Source organism: Aquarana catesbeiana, linkage group LG09 (genome assembly GCF_042186555.1).
Source record: "Aquarana catesbeiana isolate 2022-GZ linkage group LG09, ASM4218655v1, whole genome shotgun sequence".
NCBI lineage: Eukaryota > Metazoa > Chordata > Amphibia > Anura > Ranidae > Aquarana > Aquarana catesbeiana.
Genome location: NC_133332.1, coordinates 154113382 through 154136937, shown reverse-complemented (window position 1 = coordinate 154136937; position 23556 = coordinate 154113382). Strand labels below are relative to the sequence as shown.

General features: G+C 42.4%; 1 protein-coding gene across 1 annotated transcript in view; it reads right to left on the bottom strand.

Moving 5' to 3' along the window:
* The window catches only part of GPR50 (G protein-coupled receptor 50), a 287483-nt gene extending 284416 nt beyond the window's left edge, over positions 1–3067 (bottom strand). Inside the window, exon 1 of the mRNA XM_073599289.1 lies at positions 2114–3067. Within this exon, the coding sequence (XP_073455390.1) occupies positions 2114–2312 (199 nt within the window). The 5' untranslated portion in view covers positions 2313–3067. The remainder of the gene's footprint in view (positions 1–2113) is intronic.
* Positions 3068–23556: the final 20489 nt, after the last annotated feature.

Sequence of the window (23556 nt, the reverse complement as noted above, 5' to 3'; positions counted from 1 at the left end):
CACATTCATGAATACTGAGTAAATAGAACTATTTTTATTAAAGCATTATCGTAAATAAAGTAATAGATGATATTGCATCTGTATCCTGAAAATACCAATTTGTTATTGTAAACAAGACTTTCTCTTTGCAATAGTCAGGCAGAACTGAAATTGAATAAATTAACACAGGAGTTGAAATTGATGACAACATTTCCTTTTATCTAGACCAGCCATTCTCAGCCAGAGTTCCAAAGAACCCTAAAGTTCCCCTAGAGCTTGCTAGGGATTCCTTGAACTGTGGCTGGGTGACTTTTCATTTGATGGTGCCAGCATATCTTCAAGGCCAACTTCACTTGGCCTTGAAAATGCCAAAGCCAACTGCATGATCCCAATTATCCTTTTAGCTACCTGTAAAGGTCGCAGTCTGACCACCACTGTAAAGGGGACTTTCTTCTCACTGACCACCCATGTATGGAACATTTTTTCACTGACCTCCAATGTAAGGGACATTTTTTTCCACTGACCCCCAATGTAAGGGACATTTTTTCCACTGAACCCCAATGTAAGGGACATTTTTTCTACTGATCCTAATTAATTGGTTTTAGCAGGGCTTCTCTGGGTCCTAAAAATTATTTCAAGGGTCATTCAGAAGTAAAACAGTTAAAAAAGGCTGTTTTGTCCCATCGGCAATAAGAGGAGTGGATGCAGAATTAATTTAACTTTAACCCGGAAAACACTCTAACTGCTCCCTTTAAATTGCCAAATCCCCCCCCAAAAAAATTGTGGTAAGCTATGTACAAGTATTCATTTATATTGTAGGAACACTTTTCCATGTCTACTTGGAAGATTTGTGATCACTTAGAAAATAAAAATATATTTAAACTCATGATGGCAAATTCTTCATCTCCAAACTTTAGAACTATATAAATTACTGTCTAGATTATTATCAACAAGGAGTTAAAGTCATGCTACTAAGTGATTAAAAACCTTATATGAAAATGAGGGAAGGTGCTCATACACCCTCTGGTCCTTGACTGAACACTGATCTGATCTGACACAATCCTACATCTCTTCCTATTACACTCCAGATGAAAGAACTTTCTGATATGTGTTCTATCTGATTCAATTCCCAATCTGTCCATTCCAACAGATACACTTCTACTGGTGAATACTGAAAGGAGATTGTTGAAAGTTTCACAATATACAGGTTTAATAATACAATTAAAAGATATATATCATGAAAGGGTGGAGGGCATTTTAGATGAGACCATTAACCCTTTTAATCCCAAATCTCTAACTTTATAGAGGGCAGTACCTGTGAAATATGTTAACGTTTGATCAACCCTAAATATCTGCATCAGAGATGTGACACCACTTTGGTGGCTTACCTAAAAAGTAATTTTTGATCCACATAGGGAACTTAAAGAATTAAGGTAATGACTTACCTAAAAAGTAATTTTAGATCCACATAGGGAACTTAAAGAATTAAGGTAATGACTTACCTAAAAAGTAATTCTATATCGACATAGGGAACTTAAAGAATTGAGGTAATGACTTACCTAAAAAGTAATTCTATATTGGCATAGCGAACTTAAAGAATTAAGGTAATGACTTACCTAAAAAGTAATTCTATCTTGGCATAGCGAAGTTAAAGAATTAAGGTAATGACTTACCTAAAAAGTAATATTATATCCACATAGGGCACTTAAAGAATTAAGGTAATAGCTTACCTAAAAGTAGATCTATATCCACATAGTGAACTTAAAGAATTAGGTAATGACTTAGCTAAAAATTAAGTGTAAACCCACATAGGGCAATTAAAGAATTAAGGCAATGGCTTAGCTAGAAAAATAAATGTATACCCGCACAGGGCACTTAAAGAATTAAGGTATGGGCTTACCTAAAAAAGTAATTCTATACCCACATAGGGAACTTAAAGAATTAAGGTATTGGCTTACCTAAAAAGCAAATGTATATCCACATAGGGTACTTTAAGAATTATGTAATGTGTGTAAATTCACACATTATTAAAGTTGATAAAGACTTCTAGATGTGCATTAGGATGATCTGGGTAGATTTACTATAATAGTTAAGACAATATCCACAGCCACCTCTTAACATGTTTGGTACCCACCAGCATTCTGGAGCTTTTTGTTCCTGAGGACTGACAGAATAACCAAGACATTGCCCAGGATGTCCACCACGATGGTGAAGATCAGCACTGCTGCCAGAGCAGTGGTCAGTCCAGGAGAAGGATGGTCCTCCCAGTCTTGCTCTGTGCCAGCTGCTCCTGGTGTCCAGCAGTCAAGACAAGTCCTGTTCATCTCCATCATCTCTGTGCGATGCAAAGGGGTCTTCCAGGAGCGGAGTGGGTCTCTTCATGGGGTGCTGTGCTCTTCATGAAGGAGTGGGCAGGTCTTCCAGACTGACTGAGGGGTTACAGATGGACCTCTGTTGTTGGCAGAACACACGTTTTCTGGTGCCAATGCGCCACCCCCAGAAAGGCAGCATATTGATGCGCAGGAGGGAGGCAGGAATGGTAAGGTAGTGCTCCCCGCCTCGTTCTATCCAATGCTTTGTCAATCAGGACTTCTCCATTCACGGTCCAGCTACTACAAGGCAGAGCGATCGCTGTCACTCACCGTGCGCTATGCATGCTGCTGTGATTTCTATTGGCCGTGCTGTGCTCCATCCAGACAGACCTCTGACAGCTGTGCTTCCAGTACTGAACTTCCCAGGGCGAACTACAGATCCCCTCCCCTGCTTGTGCCAGGCTCGGTGGACGGACAGTGTGCATGCACGGCCGATCTGACACCAGCAACACAGGCTGATGATGATGACAGCTGAACGATGACAATTCACAACCATTTTCATGCTCGTTCCTCCAGCGCAGGGGGTAGGCAGCCTAAAGTCTTACCTTTTACCAGCTAATACACGGCTGGGAATCCAGCATAAATCACAGCCTCAGATGTGTTACAGCTATAGGGCATTCTGCATCAAGCGAAAATACCAGCCAGGCAGCTGTGTTTATTCAGGAGTACAGCCCCCTGGGCACAGCACATCAGCCTGGCGCACTCAGCCTTCTCCTTTTTATTAATGGCTCACCTGTGAATTGTTTCATTTCAGGTTAGGGACATAAAGTGAGGTTTATGATCATGGAGAAGAAAGTCACATTATATGTCTGTCAGTGTGATTACATCTATTGCTAATAAATCATTACCATGACCATTTGAAGAGCTAGTGAAGAATCTTTACTAGTGGTAAGTTATGATCAAAGACTAAGCAACAAAGAATAAATCATATATTGCAACGTGTGCAAGCTGTTGGTGCTTTATAAATTCTGTATAATTTAATAATAATTATATTATGGCTTGCAAATACTTTCCAGCATGATGGATGTTAACATAGGTGTGTACAGCCTAGTGCATTAATTAGGGTGTGCACCCCATAGCTCAAACACACATGCGTGTATGTGTATAGAATATATACAGCATAGGCGTGCGCACAGGGTGTGCCAGGTGTGCCTGGGCACACCCTATTTGCCTTGTGTGCTGCATATTCCCCCCTGTTTAGACCACTGATATTTCATTCCCCCCCAAAAAATGTTACACAAGCCCAAAAATTTTGGGAAAAGAAAATTAATAAAATTACACTGTCCACTGCCCTACTGACACCATCAGTACATATACACATGCATATGTATTTGAGATTTGGGGTGCACACCCTAATGCAAGAGGCTGCGCACACCTATGATATACAGTGGATATAAAAAGTCTACACACCCCTGTTAAAATGTAATTTTTCTGTGATGTAAAAAAAATGAGACATAGATAAATCATTTCAGAACTTTTTCCACCTTTAACTACTTCAGCCCCGGAAGGATTTGCCCCCTTTCTGACCAGGCCATTTTTTGCGATATCGCAGTGCGTCGGTTTAACTGACAATTGCGCGGTCGTGCGACTGATAATTGTTTAACTGACAATTGCGCGGTTGTGTGACGCTGTACCCAAACACAATTGAGGTCCTTTTATTTCCCACAGATAGAGCCTTCTTTTGGTTGTATTTGATCACCTCTGCGGTTTTTATTTTTTGAGCTATAAACAAAAAAAAGCAACAATTTAAAAAAAAACAATATTTTTTTTGCTATAATAAATATTCAAAAAAAATAAATAAAAGTCTCTTCATCAGTTTAGGCCAATATGTATTCTTCTACATATTTTTAGTAAAGAAAATCACAATAAGAGTATATTGATTGGGAAAATTCAGAGAAAGTGACCTATCGCAACTTTGATATAACAATGGCATGCTTCCATCCCTAGTTAATTTGTAAAGAATTCGAAAATAGAAATGGGACTTTACATGAAACATGTCACTGTGGTTTTGGATAATATGTATGAATTAAATACATTTTAATTTTAATCAATTTCAAATTGATTTGATGTCATTAACCCCTGAGGGTGGTCGATGATTTTTAAAGCATAAATAAAATAAAAAATAGTACAGATATAATCATAAAAGATTAATATATTTATAATAATAAAAATAATAATTTGAATGCAAACAAATCAATAGACCTGATTAATACAATTCTTACAAAGAAATACATAAATCAATAAATTTACAAATCAAAAATACATAAATCACATGATACAGATACAGACAAGGGAGAATAGTGTTATTGAAATTCATAATTAAAACAAGCTTAGCTAGGCACCCTTAGTTTAAAAGCTGACGCGTTTCTTGGCTTCCTGCACGTATTTGCTGAAAAATCAAATAAATAAAGTAACTATTAATATATATAACCTTCTAATGTAGAGGAAATATCAGAGACAACCGCTTACAGAAAACTACTTACAGAGTAACTCGTAAGTTATGCACACTTCCAGCAATGGGATTACATGGTGGTCTGGAACAAACTGTCTCACCCAGGGTTGAGGCAGGGTAACAAACAAATGTGTTTGACAAATGGGGGTTATATAAATATGAATAAAGTGTCTTAAGTGAGATCAAGGTTTATGTGTAGCAAATGAAAAATAATTAGGGTCTAGACACACCCAAGGAAAGTTGTGCAAGTGTACAATACGTGCACTAAAGAATATGTATGTGTACAATAAATATGTGTGAAGACATGAATATGTCTACCATTACCCATGTGATGATGAGTGCAGCTCGAAGTGATCCCTTCCTTATGAAACAAAGTGAAGGAGTAAACTGCCAATCGGACCCAGCTGAAGTACCCCCGGTCCTGGGCGGCTCCCCGCCAACGTCTTCAATCAACGTCTGAGGTGAGGGAACCTTCCATCTGAGATACGCTGTACCCCAGTGGATGCCCGCCCACCTCCGCTGCGGCGTATGATGGAAAAAACAAAACAAGCTCCCGCCTCGCAGCGTCTAATGGCGCAGCTCGCGGGGCTTGTTTGAACATGATGCCGATGCGCTGAGGTCAAACCCCACCCCCATAATATGATTGGGATGGATGAGGGGGAGAGAGCTGAGCACATCGCAACCCAGGAAGTGAGACTGCTGGGTGTCCATTCCCACCGCCCATATGCTGGGAGGGGGAGGCTCCGACCTGAGTGTAGTATTAAAATGATGACTTTAATAGGATAAGATTAAAAACACTTACAAGATGATAGAAGATGCATGCTTGTCAAAGTAAAGTGCAGTCCTGGCATTCCACATGGCTCTGTGGGTCCCACCGCTGTTCCGGATAGCTGGAAAGGATTGAGCAGCTGGCTGGAATGGATCACAGTGTTTCTGCAGGAGCAAAGGAACCAAGCAGCTCCACACAGACCAGCATGGACCGTGGAGCAGGAAGTGATATTACCGGCGTCTGATTGGACCTAGGCAGGGCTGGAATCTTGTCAATCAGGGCTGCAGTGATGAAAGGCTACGCGCTCGGAGCTGACTGCTCCTTCTATTGGCCTGCTGTCCTCTAGAGGAGGACAGCTATATATACACAATGGAGAGCATGTGGGTGTGGCCATGGGACTGGAACTTCCAGCAGACCAATCAGTAAACATTAAATTATAGCAAGGGGCAAGGTGAAGCAGGGGTTAATACTACTCTATTCTCTAATTCTTTACACATTAACTAGGGATGGAAGCATGCCATTGTTATATCAAAGTTGCGATAGATCACTTTCTCTCTCCTAATATATATGGGTGGAAAACACCCGCTTTTCAGTGACCTTTCGCACATAATATATCAAAATTATTTTCATTATATATTTATTTATATGATTCCTTTATTCATGACCCTTAGTTAATATTAATTACAGTATCTCACAAAAATGAGTACACCCCTCATATTTTTGTAAATATTTTATCCTATCTTTTCATGTGACAACACTGAAGAAATGACACTTTGCTACAATGTAAAGTAGTGAGTGTACAGCTTGTATAACAGTGTACATTTGCTGTCCCCTCAAAATAACTCAACACACAGCCATTAATGTCTACACCGCTGGCAACAAAAGTCTGTACACCCTAAAGTGAAAATGTCCAAATTGGGCCCAAATAGCCATTTTCCCTCCCCAGTGTCATGTGATTCATTACTGTTACAAGATCTCAGGTGTGAATGGGGAGCAGGTGTGTTAAATCTGGTGCTATGGCTCTCACTCTCTCATACTGGTCACTGGAAGTTCAACATGGCACCTCATGGCAAAGAACTCTCTGAGGATTTGAAAAAGAGAATTGTTTCTTTACATAAAAGTGGCCTAGGCTACAACAAGATTGCCAGGACCCTGAAACTGAGCTGCAGTAAGTTAGCCAAGACCATACAGGACAGGTTCCACTCAGAACAGGCCTCGCCATGGTCGACCAAAGGAGTCGAGTGCACATGCTCAGCGTCATATCCAGAGGTTGTCTTTGGGAAATAGACGTATGAGTGCTGCCAGCATTGCTGCAGAGGTTGAAGGGGTGGAAGGTCAGCCTGTCAGTGCTCAGACCATATGCCACACACTGCATCAAATTAGTCTGCATGGCTCTCTTCCCAGAAGGAAGCCTCTTCTAAATATAATGCACAAGAAAGTCCACAAACAGTTTGCTTAGGACAAGCAGACTAAGGATATGGATTAGTGGAACCATGTCCTGTGATCTGATGAGACCAAGATAAACTTATTTGGTTCAGATGGTGTCAAGTGTGTGTGCGGGAAACCAGGTGAGGAGTACAAAGACAAGTGTGCCTTGCCTACAGTCAAGCATGGTGGTGGGAGTGTCATGGTCTGGGGCTGCATGAGAGCTGCCAGTACTTGGGAGCTACAGTTCATTGAGGGAACCATAAATGCCAACATGCACTATGACATACTGAAGCAGAGCATGATCCCCTCCCCTCGGAGACTGGGCCGCAGGACAGTATTCCAACATGATAACGACCCCAACACACCTCAAAGACGACCACTGCCTTGCTAAAGAAGCTGAGGGTAAAGGTGATGGACTGGCCAAGCATGTCTCCAGACCTAAACCCTATTGAGCATCTGTGGGGCATCCTCAAACAAAAGGTAGAGAAGCGCAAGGTCTCTAACATCCACCAGCTCCATGATGTCATCATGGAGGAGTGGACAAGGTCTCCAGTGGCAACCTGTGAAGCTCTGATGAACTTCATGCCCAAGAGGGTTAAGGCAGTGCTGGAAAATAATGGTGGCCACACAAAATATTGACACTTTGGGCCCAATTTGGATATTTTCACTTAGGGGTGTACTCACTTTTGTTGCCAGTGGTTTAGACATTAATGGCTGTGTGTTGAGTTATTTTGAGGGGACAGCAAATTTACACTGTTATACAAGCTGTACACTCACTACTTTGTAGCAAAGTGTAGCAAAGTGTAATTTCTTCTGTGTTGTCACATGAAAAGATATAATAAAATATTTACAAAAATGTGAGGGGTGTACTCACTTTTGTGAGATACTGTATATCTACATCTTTACTTATCTTTAGTTATGGTTTGCTCGGTAACCATCATTAGATACATTTTTCCTCCACCAATAGAGACCTATTTTGATCTCTAATGCCGCGTACACACAAGCGGACTTTACGGCAGACTTTGCCCGGCGGACTTTTCGACGTACTTTACGACGGACTTTCTGAATGAACGGACTTGCCTACACACAATCCACCAAAGTCCATTGAATTTGTACGTGATGACGTACGACCGGACTAAAACAAGGAAGTTCATAGCCAGTAGCCAATAGCTGCCCTAGCGTGGCTTTTTGTCCGTCGAACTAGCATACAGACGAGCGGACTTTTCGACCGGACTCGATTTCGATGGATTGATTTAAAACATGTTTCAAATCTAAGTCTGTCCAACTTTTGAGCAAACAAAGTCCGCTGGAGCCCACACACGATCAAATTGTCAGACAAAATCCAGTATGCCAGACCAAGTCTGCCGTAAAGTCCGCTCGTGTGTACGCGGCATTAGGGATATTCCCTTAGACCATCTGATAGCCAGCCCAGCATATGGGCGGTGGGACTGGACACCCAGCAGTCTCATTTCCAGGGTTGCGATGCACTCAGCCCCTCCATCCATCCCAAGCATATGATGGGGGCGGGGTTTGACCTCAGCGCATCAGCGTCATGTTCAAACAAGCCCCAGGAGCGGCACCATTAGACGCCACAAGGTGGAAGCTTGTTTTGTTTTTTCCATCATACGCCGCAGCGGAGGTGGGCGGGCATCCACTGGGGTACAGAGTACCTCCGATGGAAGGTTCCCTCACCTCACATTTGCTGCCTAGACGTTGATACAAGATGTTGGTGGAGACCCGCCCAGGACCGGGGGTACTTCAGCTAGGACCGATTGGCAGTTTACTCCTCCACTTTGCTTCACAAGGAAGAGATCACTTCGAGCAGCACTCATCATCACATGGGTAATGGTAGGCATATTCATGTCTTCACACATATCTATTGTACACATACATATTCTTTTTTTTTCCATAATACGCCACAGCGGAAGTGGGCAGGCATCCACTAGGGCACAAAAGTTATAGCGTCTACAAAATAGGGGATATATTTATGACATTTTTATTATTATTATTTTTTTTTTTTTTACTACTAATGGGGGTGATTTGCAATTTTAAGCGAGACTGAATCAGACACTTTTGAAACGTTTTTGGGACCATTGACATTTATACAGCGTTCAGAGTTAAATAGCCACTGATTACTGTATAAATGTCACTGGCAGGGAAGGGGTTAACACTAGGGGGTGATCAAGAGGTTAAGTGTGTCCTGGGGAGGTGTTTCTAACTGTGGGGGGATGAGATTGCTGTTCCTGATTACTAGGAACAGCAGATTTCTCTCTACTTCCCTGACAGAATGGGGATCTGTCTGTTTACATTGACAGATCCCCGTTCTGTCTCTGTGAGGAATGATTACGGGTGGCCAGCGGACATTAGAGCTCTTAAAGCGGCCAATGTACACCTACGGCGATTCGCCCAGAAGAGCCAACCTGCCGCAGTATAATGACAAAGAATTATTGGCAAGCAGATAATGTGACCTATAAACTGTACAACTCAGTTAAACAACAAACTTTTAGGTGGGGGGAAGTCAAAATAAAATACTAAAATAATACGGTTGCATAAGTGTGCACACCCTTAAACTAATACTTTGTTGAAGCACTTTTTTTATTTCTGGGTTTGAGTCTGATCAGCATGGCACATCTTGACTTGGTAATATTTGCCCTCTCTTCTTTGCAAAAACACTCCAAATCTGTTAGATTGTGTGGGTATCTCCTATTCAAATGACCCCACAGATTTTCAATCGGATTCAGGTCTGGGCTCTGGCTGGGCCATTCCAAAACTTTAATCTTTTTCTGGTGAAGCCATTCCTTTGTTGATTTGAATATATGCTTTGGGTCGTTGTCATGCTGAAAGATGAAGTTTCTCTTCATGTTCAGCTTTCTAGCAGAAGCCTGAAGCTTTTGTGCCAATATTGACTGGTATTTGGAACTGTTCATAATTCCCTCTACCTTGAATAAAGTCCCTGTTCGAGCTAAAGAAAAACAGCCCCAAAGCATGATGCTGCCACCACCACCATGCTTCACTGTGGGTATGGTGTTCTTTCGGTGATGTGCAGTGTTGTTTTTTGCGCCAAACATATCTTTTGGAATTGTGGCCAGAAAGTTCAACATTGGTTTCATCAGACCATAACACATTTTCCCACATGCTTTTGGGAGACTTCGGATGTGTTTTTGAAAAATTTAGCCAGGCTTGGATGTTTTTCTTCTGTTTATCTTTGTCTCATTTGTTTACATCGCAGAAACCTGAAATTTTAACAGGGGTGTGTAGACTTTTTATATCCACTGTATATATATGGCACGCACATGCCACTTCAGCCCCAGAAGGATATACCCCCTTAATGACCAGGCCATTTTTTGCGATACGGCACTGCGTTACTTTAACTGATAATTGCGCGGCCGCGCGACATTGTACACAAACAACATCTTTGTCCTTTTTTCCTCACAAATAGAGTTTTCTTTTGGTGGTATTTGATCACTTCTGCAGTTTTTATTTTTTGCGCTATAAACAAAAAAAGACTGACAATTTTGAAACAACACAATATTTTTTACTTTCTGCTATAATACATATCCCAAAAAAATATAAAGGCCAATATGTTATCTGCTACATATTTTTGGTAAAAAGAAAATCACAATAACCGTATATTGATTGGTTTGCGCAAAAGTTATAGCGTCTAAAAAATATGGGGTAGGTTTATGGACTTTGGTGGCAATCTGTGATTTTTTAGCGGGACTGCAACATTGCGGCGGACAAATCTGACCCTAAGCGACATTGGGGACCAATGACATGTTACAGTGATCAGTGCTTAAAAATGCACTGATCAATGAATAAATGACACTGGCAGGGAAGGGGTTAACACTAGGGGGTGATCAAGGGGTTAATTGTGTTCCCTGGATATGTTGTAACTGTGTGGGGGCTTGGCTCACTGGGACAACACAGAGATTCACTGTTCCTAATCACTACGAACAGCAGATCTCCATGTTGTCCCTTGTCAGAATGGGGACCCGCCTTGTTTACCTTGTTCTGCCTCACTGTGCAGCAATCGCGGGTGGCTGGCAGCACGCACGTGCCAACAGTATGTATTGCATGAAACGACGTACAGGTACGTTGTTTCTTAAAATCGAGCAGGCCTGCGGTGGGTGGTCTTAAAGTGGTTAAAACATGGACGGTGTCAGGATATCAGTAGAGAAGTGGATGAGTCAGTAGGGCAGAGATTGGAGTCAGTCAGTAGAGCAGTGGGTGGTGTCAGTAGAAGCGTCTCTTCTCCAGGGAGAATAGTTTAGTGCTTTTAGTTGTTCCTCGTAATTCGGGTCCTCCAGTCCCCTTATTAATTTTGTTGCCTTTCTCTGGACTCTTTCCAGTTCCAGCACATCCCTCCTGATGATTGGTGACCAGAACTGGACGGAATACTCCAGATGTGGCCAAATCAGAGTTTTATAAAATAGCAGGATTATAGTTTCAACTCTGGAGTAAGTCATCGTCATGTCCTTACAAGAGAGTAGTGGAAATTGAGGATGGGGTGCCACCTTTTCTAAGCTTAGCATGAACTTTGGTGATTTTTGGTACAATGCAGAAGCTGAGTGACCAAAGTTTACATTCCAGACGCACACCACATTTTTCAGTCCAGTGGGGTCTCGGTATGGTCACTAAAGCTTTTGCTGAAGATACACCAGCCCTGATAGTTGCTGTGTAGATACTACCTTAAACAATATTGTAGACGTTTTGATTGAAGTCACTGAAGAAAAATATATTCACGTTGTACAAAGTATCCTGATAGAAGAAAAAAAGGAAAAAAAAAAACAAAGGTGAATAGAAAGTCAGTAAGAAAATAGCGATAGAGTGATTTTTTTCAGCAGAGTTGAGATAAAAGGCTTTGGACCTTCTAGGGCACGTCACAACACTTCTCCCCATTCAGTTTGTTTTTTTCATAGACTAAAATTTATAGGATCCATTTCCACTGGTCTGAGTTCGAAGAAGGAAGGGGGAGTGCACTTTGGCATATTTTTCCCTAAGTGCCAGAAGACCTTTTCCCAGCAATTCTTTACTTTCTCTGTCCTCTGCAAGACTCTTGGTAGGCCCAGGGTACAAGTGTATTATATTGTAGCTGTTGCCAGAGCAGGTGATTGGAGTAACATCACCTATAGTAATTTGGGCCCAGACCCTACTGCTATTTTTATGTGTGCCTAATGTGTATCCATATTCATGAGTTCTTATAGCAGCGCTGTTGGTGTTCCATTGACTTCTCACCACAGCAATGTCACCACAAGGTAAAGACAGATGCTCTCCTATTACATACATACGGTATATATAAAGAACAAGTATCTGCTTTTTCTGCATGGTCAGCAGTGAGAGGACGTAACCTTTGTTCCTTGAAGAAAATGCTGTCTTGCATAGTGAGCACAAATATTGGTACACGCTGCTTCTCATTCTCCTCTGGTCAATGCATGGGGGAAAATTCCCAATAAATCAGGTTACTAAAGAAAGATTGTGAGATAGCAGAAAAGTACTGCAGAGATGTGTAGATAAATAAAAGGAATTTGATCATTTTGTTATGACAAGCAATAAAGGAAATAAATCAAGCCTCATTTAGTAAATCATAATTAGTGATCACAAATTATTTTGCTATACATATCTATTTTATCTAGGCAGCCAGTGTTTGGACAAAAAAGCATAACCAGGTTTTACTGTTTGACTTGCTAATTACTAGTCAAATAAAGGGCAAGTAGCATTGTTGCAGACTTGATGTAAAGTTGATGTTTAATTACATATTATATTGGGTTAATTATATTTTTTTCTTGCTGCCACGTAAAAAGACAATTAAAAAGAAAAAATGTCAAACACATGTAAAATGACTATCAGCATTTGGTTCACTCAGAAAGCAAATTCAAAAGGTGTGTATGAATACTGCTCTGCTGTGGGAAAAGGCAAAGTGACTGAGTGAAGCATTGGGTTACTAAGCAGCCAAATGTGGGCTTCCTATGAGAACTTCTAGCTCCCATAAAATTGAGCATGACCAGTGAAGGCAAGCATTAGAAACTAGAATTGAGGAGGCAAGAGCTGTGCACACTCTGATGTCAAGTATATGTCCAGTGTAGTAGAAAGTTTATCATACAACATACCCTCAAGGATGTTACATGGGTGCAGTGGGGAATGGAAGCACCATGCATAAATTGAATAAATCCGCAACAACTCTATTGGCTAAGGCTCGGTTCACACAGGGGCAACACGATTTCAGCGCGACTTTGTAGGGCGACTTCAATGCGGCTTCAACGCGACTTCAGCGCGACTTCAGCGCGACTTTAAGCAAATTACAACGCGACTTGAAGTCGCCTCCAGGACAGGCGACTTTGGCTGTGGCCAATCACAGGATAATCAGCTCTCTGGGAGGGAGGGGTTTGCCTGGGCAAACTAAATTTTTTCCCTGAAAAGTCGCTTGACTGTAGAGAGAGATCCGACTTGGAGGCGACTTCTATTGATTTCTATGGTACAGGTCGCCTACCAAGTCGGATCCAAGTAGTACAGGGATTACGCTCTGAAGTCGGAGCGACTTCAGTAGTGTCTATTAAGACGCTCCCATTCACTGTAATGTGAATATCTTTCTGGGGCGACTTGGGGCGACTTGAGGGCTTACAAGTCGGATCCCAAGTCGTTCTAGTGTGAACCGAGCCTTACTTTGCTATAGAGTGAGCAAAAAACTATCTTGCTAATTCTGCAGTAAAGTAACCACATTGCTTCACCAATCCTTAGAGTGCAGACAAACTAGTTGGAAGCATACAGGGCATTAGACCCATACCTATCACGTTGACCAAGTGTTCCTGGTCTGTGTTCAGAAGCATTCACCTATGGGTAAGACTCCTCCACATATGCCTTCATATTCACATTTCATTGTTAATCTTGGAAGCAATAATCCCTACAGTTACCTTAACAGAAAAGACCTCAGTAAAAGTCTTATCCACTAGTAACACTTTCTCACTTCCTAAATAATTTTTTTTGTTATCATTTAAAATATTGTGCAGTTTTAATTCAATGGATATCACATCTACCCAACTCATATCAACAACTCCGATGCTGAATCTCTTTTTCTACAATCAAGAAATAAATCACAGTAAACCTGCATCATTTATTTCTTGGTTTTCTTTACTTGCTCTAAATAACACCAAATTTCTGCCAGCTGCAGAGAGCAAGTTTCTAACCAATGATAGAGGCACAGAACAACAGAAGGAGCCACCATTTTTTTTTTTTTTTTTTTTTTTTTTATTAAATTTGATAATTTTTATTCATGATTAAATACAATACATCGCAATACTCAATATACAGATTACCGGACAGTAATAAAATCTTCTAATACCCGATGTAACATGTAGGTTCACACTAATAATAAAAAAAAAAAAAAAAAATATATACAATTTTATTTTTCACCCCCCCCCCTCCCTTACCCCCTTATATATTCCTTGTACCAAACTCTTTTCCTTATGTAGAACATCAGGCATATTACTACTACTCCAATCTTAAGAACAATATCCTCTCCATCTTCTTCTTACTCTGCTAGTCTGTCGGGTTGGCTACACTCATCAGCCAGGGATTCCATATTTTTTTAAATTCTTTTAAATTTCCTGCCCTTGTGAACACTGTCTTTTCTTTTCCTATTGTTTCCGAGACTTCTCTACGCCAGTCAGCAACCGAAGGGGGTTTCTCAGCTTGCCATCTCTTAGTTATTCCCTTTCTTGCCTGATATAGGCATCTCCGCACTGCTTTTATTTTGTCTCTCCCATCACCCAAGTCCCCACCCACCCCCAAAATACATAACTTTGGGTCTAGTTTAAGACTCAGCTTGAGAAACCTATTTATATCCTCAACCACTTCTACCCAATAACGGGCTAGTTTAGGGCACTTCCATATCATATGTAGCAAATCTCCATTCATTTGGCATCTCGGACATTGGGGATCTACTCTTCTCCCCCATTTAAACAATTTTTGGGGGGTATAGTATGCCCTATGCAGTAACATTAGGTGTGAAAATTTCTGAGCTGGCGAGACTGAGACCTGGTGGCTCCCCTTCAACACCTCCCTCCACTGGGCATCCGATATTGTCCCCAAATCTCTTTCCCACTTCCCCCTACACCTAAGTTTATTTGATCCTTCTCTGCTATTTCTGAAGATATGCTGGTAGAGTTCTGCTATTAATCCTCTTGACCCCTCAAAACTCTCTATCATCCGGGGGATGGGTGATTGGCTCCATTTCGGACCTTGTTCCCCGTACTGAGCCTGCAGTGCGTGCCTAATTTGGATATACCCAAAATATGACTGCTTTGGGACAGCAAACTCCTCTTCTAGGGAGGCAAAGGATTTCAAAGTATTGCCATTATATAATTGTTCTAGTTTAGTTATCCCCCTTGCCTCCCATGACTTAATTTTTCCTATCTTTATTAGTTCTTGAAGACGTTTGTTATCCCAAAGAGGCATATCTCTCACAATTCCCTCCATACCTTTCAGGCTTTTGATGTTTTTCCAAACTTTTAGCATTAATTTGACTGTGGGGGTCTTATATGCAAACGAATTTGCCTCTAATACCTCCAGCACATGTCTATGGGGTGCACCTGCAGTCATTATACCAAGATTATTATTGCCCATAGATCCACCGCCTGTCCTTAGGTGTTGCAGTTGGGCTGCCAAAAAATAGCAGCGTGGATGCGGGACCGCCATGCCCCCCTCACCTATTGCAAGTTGTAGGGTCTGTAGACTTATCCTTGAATGCCCCCCCCTCCACACAAGCCCTCTAAACAGCATATCTATTTTTTTGAGCCATCTGCCACCTATCCAAACTGGTGAATTCTGTAAGATGTACAATAGTTGGGGCATCCATAGCATTTTAACCAGGTTGCATCTTCCAACTGCCGACAAGGAGAGGCCTTTCCATATATCAACCTTTTTTTTAAATTTCTCCAATAATGGGGCCATATTATTATTTAAAAAGTGGTCTGGATCCCTTGTTACCTGGATTCCTAAATATTTGGTTTTCTCCACTATTTTTAATGGGGTTTTTTCCAGGAAGGTGCCTTGTTTGATGGGGTCTATTGGCAGCAGGACCGATTTTTCCCAATTTATAGTGAGGCCCGAGACCTCCCCGAAGTCTGCAAAGACACCCATCACCTGCCTTAGTGACCCTTCCGTGTTCCCCAGGAAAATAAGGACATCGTCCGCGTATAGCGCGATCTTCTCCTCCCTGGTCCTTCTCTGAAACCCCTCTACCATCCTATTTTGTCTTACCGCAGCAGCCACTGGTTCCATAGCTAGGGCAAAGATCAGGGGTGAAAGGGGACACCCCTGTCTTGTCCCTCTCTCCAACTGAAACTTGCTAGATAGTATATTGTTAGTTCTAACCCTAGCTATGGGGTAGCTATATAGGATTTTCACCCACCTCCTGAATGAGGGTCCGAAACCGTACACTTTCAGAACCTGCCAGATAAATCCCCATTCAAGGCTATCAAAAGCTTTCCCTACATCCAACATCATGATAGCTCTAGAACCCGTATTCTCTGTTGGAATCTGCAGGTTCAAAAATAGCCTCCTTATATTCTCGCTTGTTGACCTTTGGGGGATGAAACCTGTTTGATCTGGTTGAACTAAGCTATGAATTATCCTTTGAAGCCTGGTGGCCAAAATTTTTGCCAGGATTTTTACATCTGAGCACAACAGGGAAATAGGCCTGTATGATCCAGGTTCCAAAGGATCCTTCCCCTCCTTTGGTATCATTACAATTGTGGCCTCCGTCATTGAATCGGGCAGCCTTCCTTCCTGGTATGCCCCCTCAAGCACATTGAGAAGTTCCGGTATCAGTATCTCCCCATATTTTTTGTATATCTCTGCCGGAAGACCATCCGGACCTGGAGATTTCTGGTTAGTCAGTTGTTTTACGGCAGCTTTAACCTCTTCTAATGAGATTGGGGCCTCTAGGGTCTCAACCTCCAGCTCAGACAGGGAGGGCAGTTCTATTTTCCTAAAGAATCTTTCCATTATCTCTCCTGCCACTGGTCCCTGGGATTTATATAGTTCTTCATAGTATTTCTTGAATATTTCATTTATTTTATCTGGTTGATATATAATTTCACCTTCCCTATTACTAATGGCAGGAATTATTGGGGGGGGGGGCATCCACTTTAGCAATATGGGCTAATATCTTCCCTACTCTTTCCCCCTCTCCAAACATTATATGTTTTTGGAATGTTCTTTTATTTTCGGCTTTCCTAGACATTACCTCTTTATATATTGATTGCTTATTTTCCCACCTTTGATATTTTTCCGGGGATGGATTTTCCACTAGCTCCCTTTCTGCTACCAGGATCTCGTCTCTAGCCTTCTCTTCCACAGCCTTTGATGCTCTCTTTAGTCTTGATATCTGCTGGATCAATATTCCCCTCATGTATGCCTTCAACGCATCCCACATCACCCCTCTTGCCACTGAGCCCTCGTTTAACATTATAAATTCTCTCATTTTTGCCATGGTTTCCTCCGGGTCCTCAAGAATCTCGAGCCACACTGGGTTCAGCTTCCAGGTACCCCACTGTTTCCTTATCCCGATATCCATCATAACTGTAACCGGTGTGTGGTCCGAGATTCCTCTTGGGTGATAGGTTATATCCCTGACCAATAGAGCGGCCATGTCATTTCCCAAAACTAAATCTATTCTCGACAGGGAGGAATGGGTACTAGAGTAACACGAGAACTGTTGTACTCCAGGATTTCTCACTCTCCACAGGTCCATCAGCCCAGCCTCTTCCAGGAACTGTCCCATTCGGATCCCACATGGGCTCTGTCCCGTTTTTCCTGGGGGAAATTTATCTAATTCTTTATTTATCACTACATTAAAATCCCCTACTACAATGACAGGGGTCCTCGGTTTGTCTATAACAAACTCCAACAGGCTATATAAAATTTCTAATTTAAAAGGTGGTGGATTATAAATATTTGCTATTATGCATTCCTGATTCCCTATCGTGCAGTGTAGAAAAACATATCGGCCCCCTTCATCTATATTGCTCTGCCTGCAGGAAAACACAATCCCTTTCCTAATCAACACTCCCACCCCCCTCGAATAAGAGGAGTATACCGCATGGTACTGGTTGTGAAAATTCTTGTTCTTAATAGTTACTTTTGTCTCCCTAGTCAGATGCGTTTCCTGCAGGCATGCAATATCTACTCTAAGTACGTCTAACAGATCGAATACCTGTGCTCTCTTTAGGGGAGTACCCAGTCCCCTAACGTTCCATGAACCAATCTTTATTCCCATTACCTATTTACAAATAAGGTCATCACTCACTGCAAAAAAAAAAAAAAACGTGCTTCCCTATCAAATCTACCTCAGTGCTTAGTTATAGTATCAACTATACAATATCCATTATCCATATCCTTTGTATCTTTATATAGTGTAATATACCTTATACTTAATGTGTTATTTGGTACCTTATATTGCATTTTAATTTTTCTGTGCTCTTTACCCCCTCCCCCCCTCCCCATCGCTCCCACCCCATCCCTCCCCTGTCCCCCCCCTGAGACCCTCCCATGTCCTCCCTCCCTCCCCCCCTCCCCACACCACTCTAGGTTACCCCTCCGGGCTTTTTTAATGGCCGACCCATACCCCTCAACCCCTCCATACCTCCCCCCTCCCCCCCCCTCTCTCCCCCATACCCACTCCCTCCCTCCCCCCCCACTTTCAAAAAGGAAAAAACTTACTATAAACACTCTCCATCTCAAACCTACTTCCATTTACCGTGTCCCCAAACCATCCCCGCTCCATTTATGTAAATATTAATATAACTAATTCAAATTATACCCATTTAATAAACATTAATTTTTCGCAGTGTATCTCCTCTATTTCTTAGGTAATTGATCTTTCTTATCCTCCAGCCATGCTAACGCTTTCGCGGGGGACTCAAAAAACTGGCTACCCCCTAGTGCATTTATCCGCAGCTTAGCTGGATAAAGAAGGGCGTATGAGACATTATATCTCTGGAGGTTACGCTTCACCCCCAGAAACTCAGCTCTGCGTCTCTGAAGGTCCGGCGAGAAATCGGGGAATATTGATATCCTTATATCTTTATACAGGATCTTCCCCATCTCACGAGCTTTACGTAGGAGTTTTATTTTATCCTTGTAGTTCAAAAATTTAACTAAAAACGGTCTTGGGGGGCTTCCCGGTGCGGGGGGCCTGAACGGGACTCTATGCGCCCTTTCTATAGAAAACTGCTGCGTAAATGTTTCGCCTCCAAATACCCCCAACACCCAATTTTCCAAGAATACAATAGGGTCCAGGCCTTCACTCCCCTCAGGGAATCCCACCACTCTAACATTGTCCCTGCGAAGTCTATTTTCCATTTCATCGACTTTCCCTGCGAGCTTTTCAATTTTTTCCCTCCAGATCTTTGCTTCTTGTTTCATAGGGAGTAAATCATCCTCTATTAGGCTTATTCTCTTTTCCGCTTCTGTCACCCTTTCAGTTGTCATCTTGAGATCCTGACGTACTAGGGTCAGCTCCTCTTTAATGCCCTTCATTTGCTCTCCCAATGTTCCCAAAGAGTGGTTGCATGCACTTATTGCCAGAAAGATATCCTTTAGGGAGGGTTCTCCTTCCATTATGGGGATTGGGGCGGCTGGTGCCTCCATTTCCCTACCGACGGCTCCTGAGCCCTTTGTAGATAGACTCTTTGTACTCGGGTTGCCTACGGACTGTCCCGCATGGCCTTGGCTTTTCCTATCCGTTACTGATTTGATCGGTGCTTGTTGTCCTCCTTTGTTTGGGGTATGTTCTGCTGCCAGGACCAGTTTCTCTAATTTAGCGGAAGCTGCCACCACCGCGGCTGTTGCCCCTGCCACAGTAAGGTGTGGGCCTTTCTCCTTCTCCTTGTCTTTAGCTGACCTCAAGGATTGGGTTCCCATGTTTTCCTGGCTAGGATGCTCCTCTCCCTTTCTTCTCCCTGTCATGTTGGTTTCCCCTGAGTTATCTTATTTTCCTCTTATATGTTTATATAATTGCACCACCAACTGTTGATATCCTTTTAATTACCCCTTATTGCCATCCTGGTCATTTACTAGAGGTTCAAGTTGATACACAGATGTCTTAACAGCAGATCTAATCTAGTATCTGACCTCTCTTCCCCTTAGACCCGGATTTTAATATGGTGTCAGTGAATCATACAAAGTCCTTGTATATTAGGTCTCCCCTTCCAGAACTCACAGTCCCCCTCCTCTTTTACGGAACACCCCGAGTCCCTTGATGCAGTCCCTCACAATTCCCAGCAGTAGGGGGGTCAGAATAGTCCAGCAAACAACAGGAAAAATCAACTCAGTGTCTCTCTTCCATACTACCGGGGGGTGCTTTGATCCGGTTGTTTAGACAGGGGTCAGCCAGGGATCAGCCTAGAGAGAGACTTCAAAGATTTTATACATTCACAGGTGCTACTTTTTCCTTATTGCGGGTCTTTTTAACCCCTCACCACACCGCTCACAATAGAGACCCTGGGCTAGCAGCACTCCTCTTCGCCCACAGGGCTGTACTGCACTTTACAATTTTTGCTGCTGGGCTACTTGCACCCTTTATTGAGCTGCACCCCTGGAGTTCCAAAACACCCCATTGATTATACAGTCCTACTAGGGGCTATTAATATAATGCACAACAGCCTTTGCTGTTCAATCAGAGGTGTAATGTAACAGTCATCAAGCAAAGTCAGATAGGGTTAATACGATACCACACTGCAGCAGAAGTTTCACGTCTGTTTTGTGAGTAGGCACGGGACCAGAGGTTTACTTGTGTGTTCTCCACGGCTGTTTTCCACAGGACTCCACAGCACTGTTTGACAGCCACCTCCTTTCTCCTCTTACCGTCACCCCAGCCTGACTCCGATCTCCGCGCCGGCACTTCTCACGACACCAGTACTTTCTGCGCTCACTGATGTTCCTGCCTCTGACGGCCTCTGACACTCAACGTCCTCCTCCTCCAATCGCACCCGCCGGCAGCCGAGCCCCGCTCTCCCTCGTCTGTCTCACTCCTGCTCCTCCTCCACTTCGCTCCGAAAACTCAGAGTTCCAGCCAGCCATGAACAGCAGGGACACTATACCTAAGCGGCACAGCAGGGAAAGCCATAGATAAGCGCCTGCATTTTATCTCGAGGAAACTGGGCTATCCACAAGGTTTCATACTCCCGGAGCAGGGTGGACACAAGCTTTCACTCCACCACACTCATCTCCGTCCGCTTCCGGCCACGCCCCTCTTCCAAATCAAGGAGCCACCATTTAATTAATATTTCTTTGGTTTTATTATCCAGAACCCATAGAAGAAGGACAATGTTTGAGATGGACTTCATTTGCTAAAAACTAGCAGTGCATTAACCAACAAAATGCTGTTTCCAGCAATTACATTTTCAGATTGCATATTTATTACTGATTTTTTATGTTTTCCCTAGAGGATTCCTTTAATATATGAAATATGGATAGAATTTTTTTTTGTGCTAAATACCATATGTTAGCCTAGATTTTTGGAATTTCTAAACAGGAATGGGACCTGGGGTCGTACTGTTTATTGAAAGCACTCTGCTCGGTTTTTAAATGCATTGGTTCTCTTCCAACAATGTATTTTGCACACTTTATTAATTTTTAGGAAAAAATAGAGTTGTATATTTTCATGTGTTGAATTAAAGTGATTCTAAAGGAAAACTTTTTTTTAATAACAAACATGTTATAGTTACCTGCTCTGTTCAATGGCTTTGCACAGAGCAGCACCGATCCTCTTCTTTTTTGGCCGTCCTGGCTCTTCCCCACTGCCAAGTGCCCCCTATAGCAAGCCTCTTGCAATGGAGGCACTCAAGCAGACTCACTCCCGAGCCGCACTCTGTGTGTCTGTCTGTCTATTCTAACACAGACAGCGCGTCTCCACTCCCACACTTAATACTTCATATTCCCATAGCACACATTCCTGGTATAAGCTCACAAGGTTTGGGTATCTACGTTCCCACTCCCACACTCTCTCATCATTGGCTCAATAGCTGCGATTGACTGCAGCAGGAGCCAATGGCTCCCGCTACTGTGTCAGCCAATGAGAAGAGGGAGACCTGGGAGAGCCCCTGCTCTTGTGCACATTGCTGGATCAAGATGGGGCTCAGGTAAGTATAAGGGGGACTGAGGGGGGAAGCTGCACACAGGAGTTTTTTACTTTAATACATAGAATGCATTAAGGTAAAAAAAAACTTAAACCTTTAGAATCACTTTAATTCTAATTAGTGCTGAAGGCCTAGTTGATTGATTGCTACCAAGTGTAGAGAAAGACATAGAGCAGCATTTGGGAACAGAACCGATTGGGAGCAAAAGTTTAAAAATCTCAAAAAATGCATCTGTATTTCTTCAAACAATGCAGGAAAAATTAGCAGGGTGTAAATAAAACATTTAAACTTGTGCTTCTAAAAGAGTTGATGTCAACTTAGGGCAACACAAACAAAGCCTTTCAAGTGTTTGTAAAACCAAAACTTTTTTGGAGTTATGAATACAGTATGGAAGGGCTATATACCCTTTCTGGTATATATTGCTGCCTGTGCCCCAACGAGGGATATTTACCCTCACTATTGATCCTGGTCACCATTGTCTCTGGTACAGAAGGTGATCAGAAATCTAAAATGTTTGCATTATCAGAGGAACAGGAAGTGAGGAAAAATCTTCCAATGGATAAACCTGTTCTGGTGTGATTTGTGTAGAGGACAAATCCTGCCACTTTAACCACTTGTCAACCACGCACTGTAGCTTTACTGCTACAGTGCAGGGCTGGCTGTGCAGAATCACATATATATACATGATTCTGCTCTTCCGGGTAGGGGGAGTCACAGCACAAGCTGACCAGCGGGTGCCTGCCAATGGATGACTGCCGGCACCCACTGATCGGCGAAAAGGAAGACAGGACAGAGCTCTATCCTGTCAGCAGGGATGAGCTTGTTTTTGTTTCCCTGCAAAGCATGAAATATTAAAACAGCACATCCCTTAGTGAAAGTATAGTACACATAAAAAACACTGCTTAGGCACACATTTAACTCTTTGATCACCCTAAATGTTTAACCCCTTCCCAGCCAGTGTCATTAGTACAGTGACAGTGCATATTTTTGGCACTGATCACTGTATTAGTGTCACTGGTTTCCACAAAGTGTAAAAAGTCTAATGCCACGTACACACAATCGAACATTTGTTGTCAGACTTTCCGCCAACAAATGTTGGCTAGCAGGTTCTCAAATTTTCTGCCAACAAATGTTTGTTGTCTGACTTTCCGATCGTGTGTACACAAGCCCATCAGACAAAAGTCCAAGCATGCTGGGAATCAAGTACGAGCCGGAATCGAGCGGTCTTGTAAAACTAGCGTTCGTAAATAAAAATTACAGTATGTATACCATAGTTTGTAGAAGCTATAACTTTTGTGCAAACCAATCACTATACACTTATCGGGATTTTTTTACAAAAATATGCAGCAGAATTCATATTGGCCTAAATTTATGAAGATATTTTTTTTTTTTCATTGGATATGTTATATAGCAGAAAGT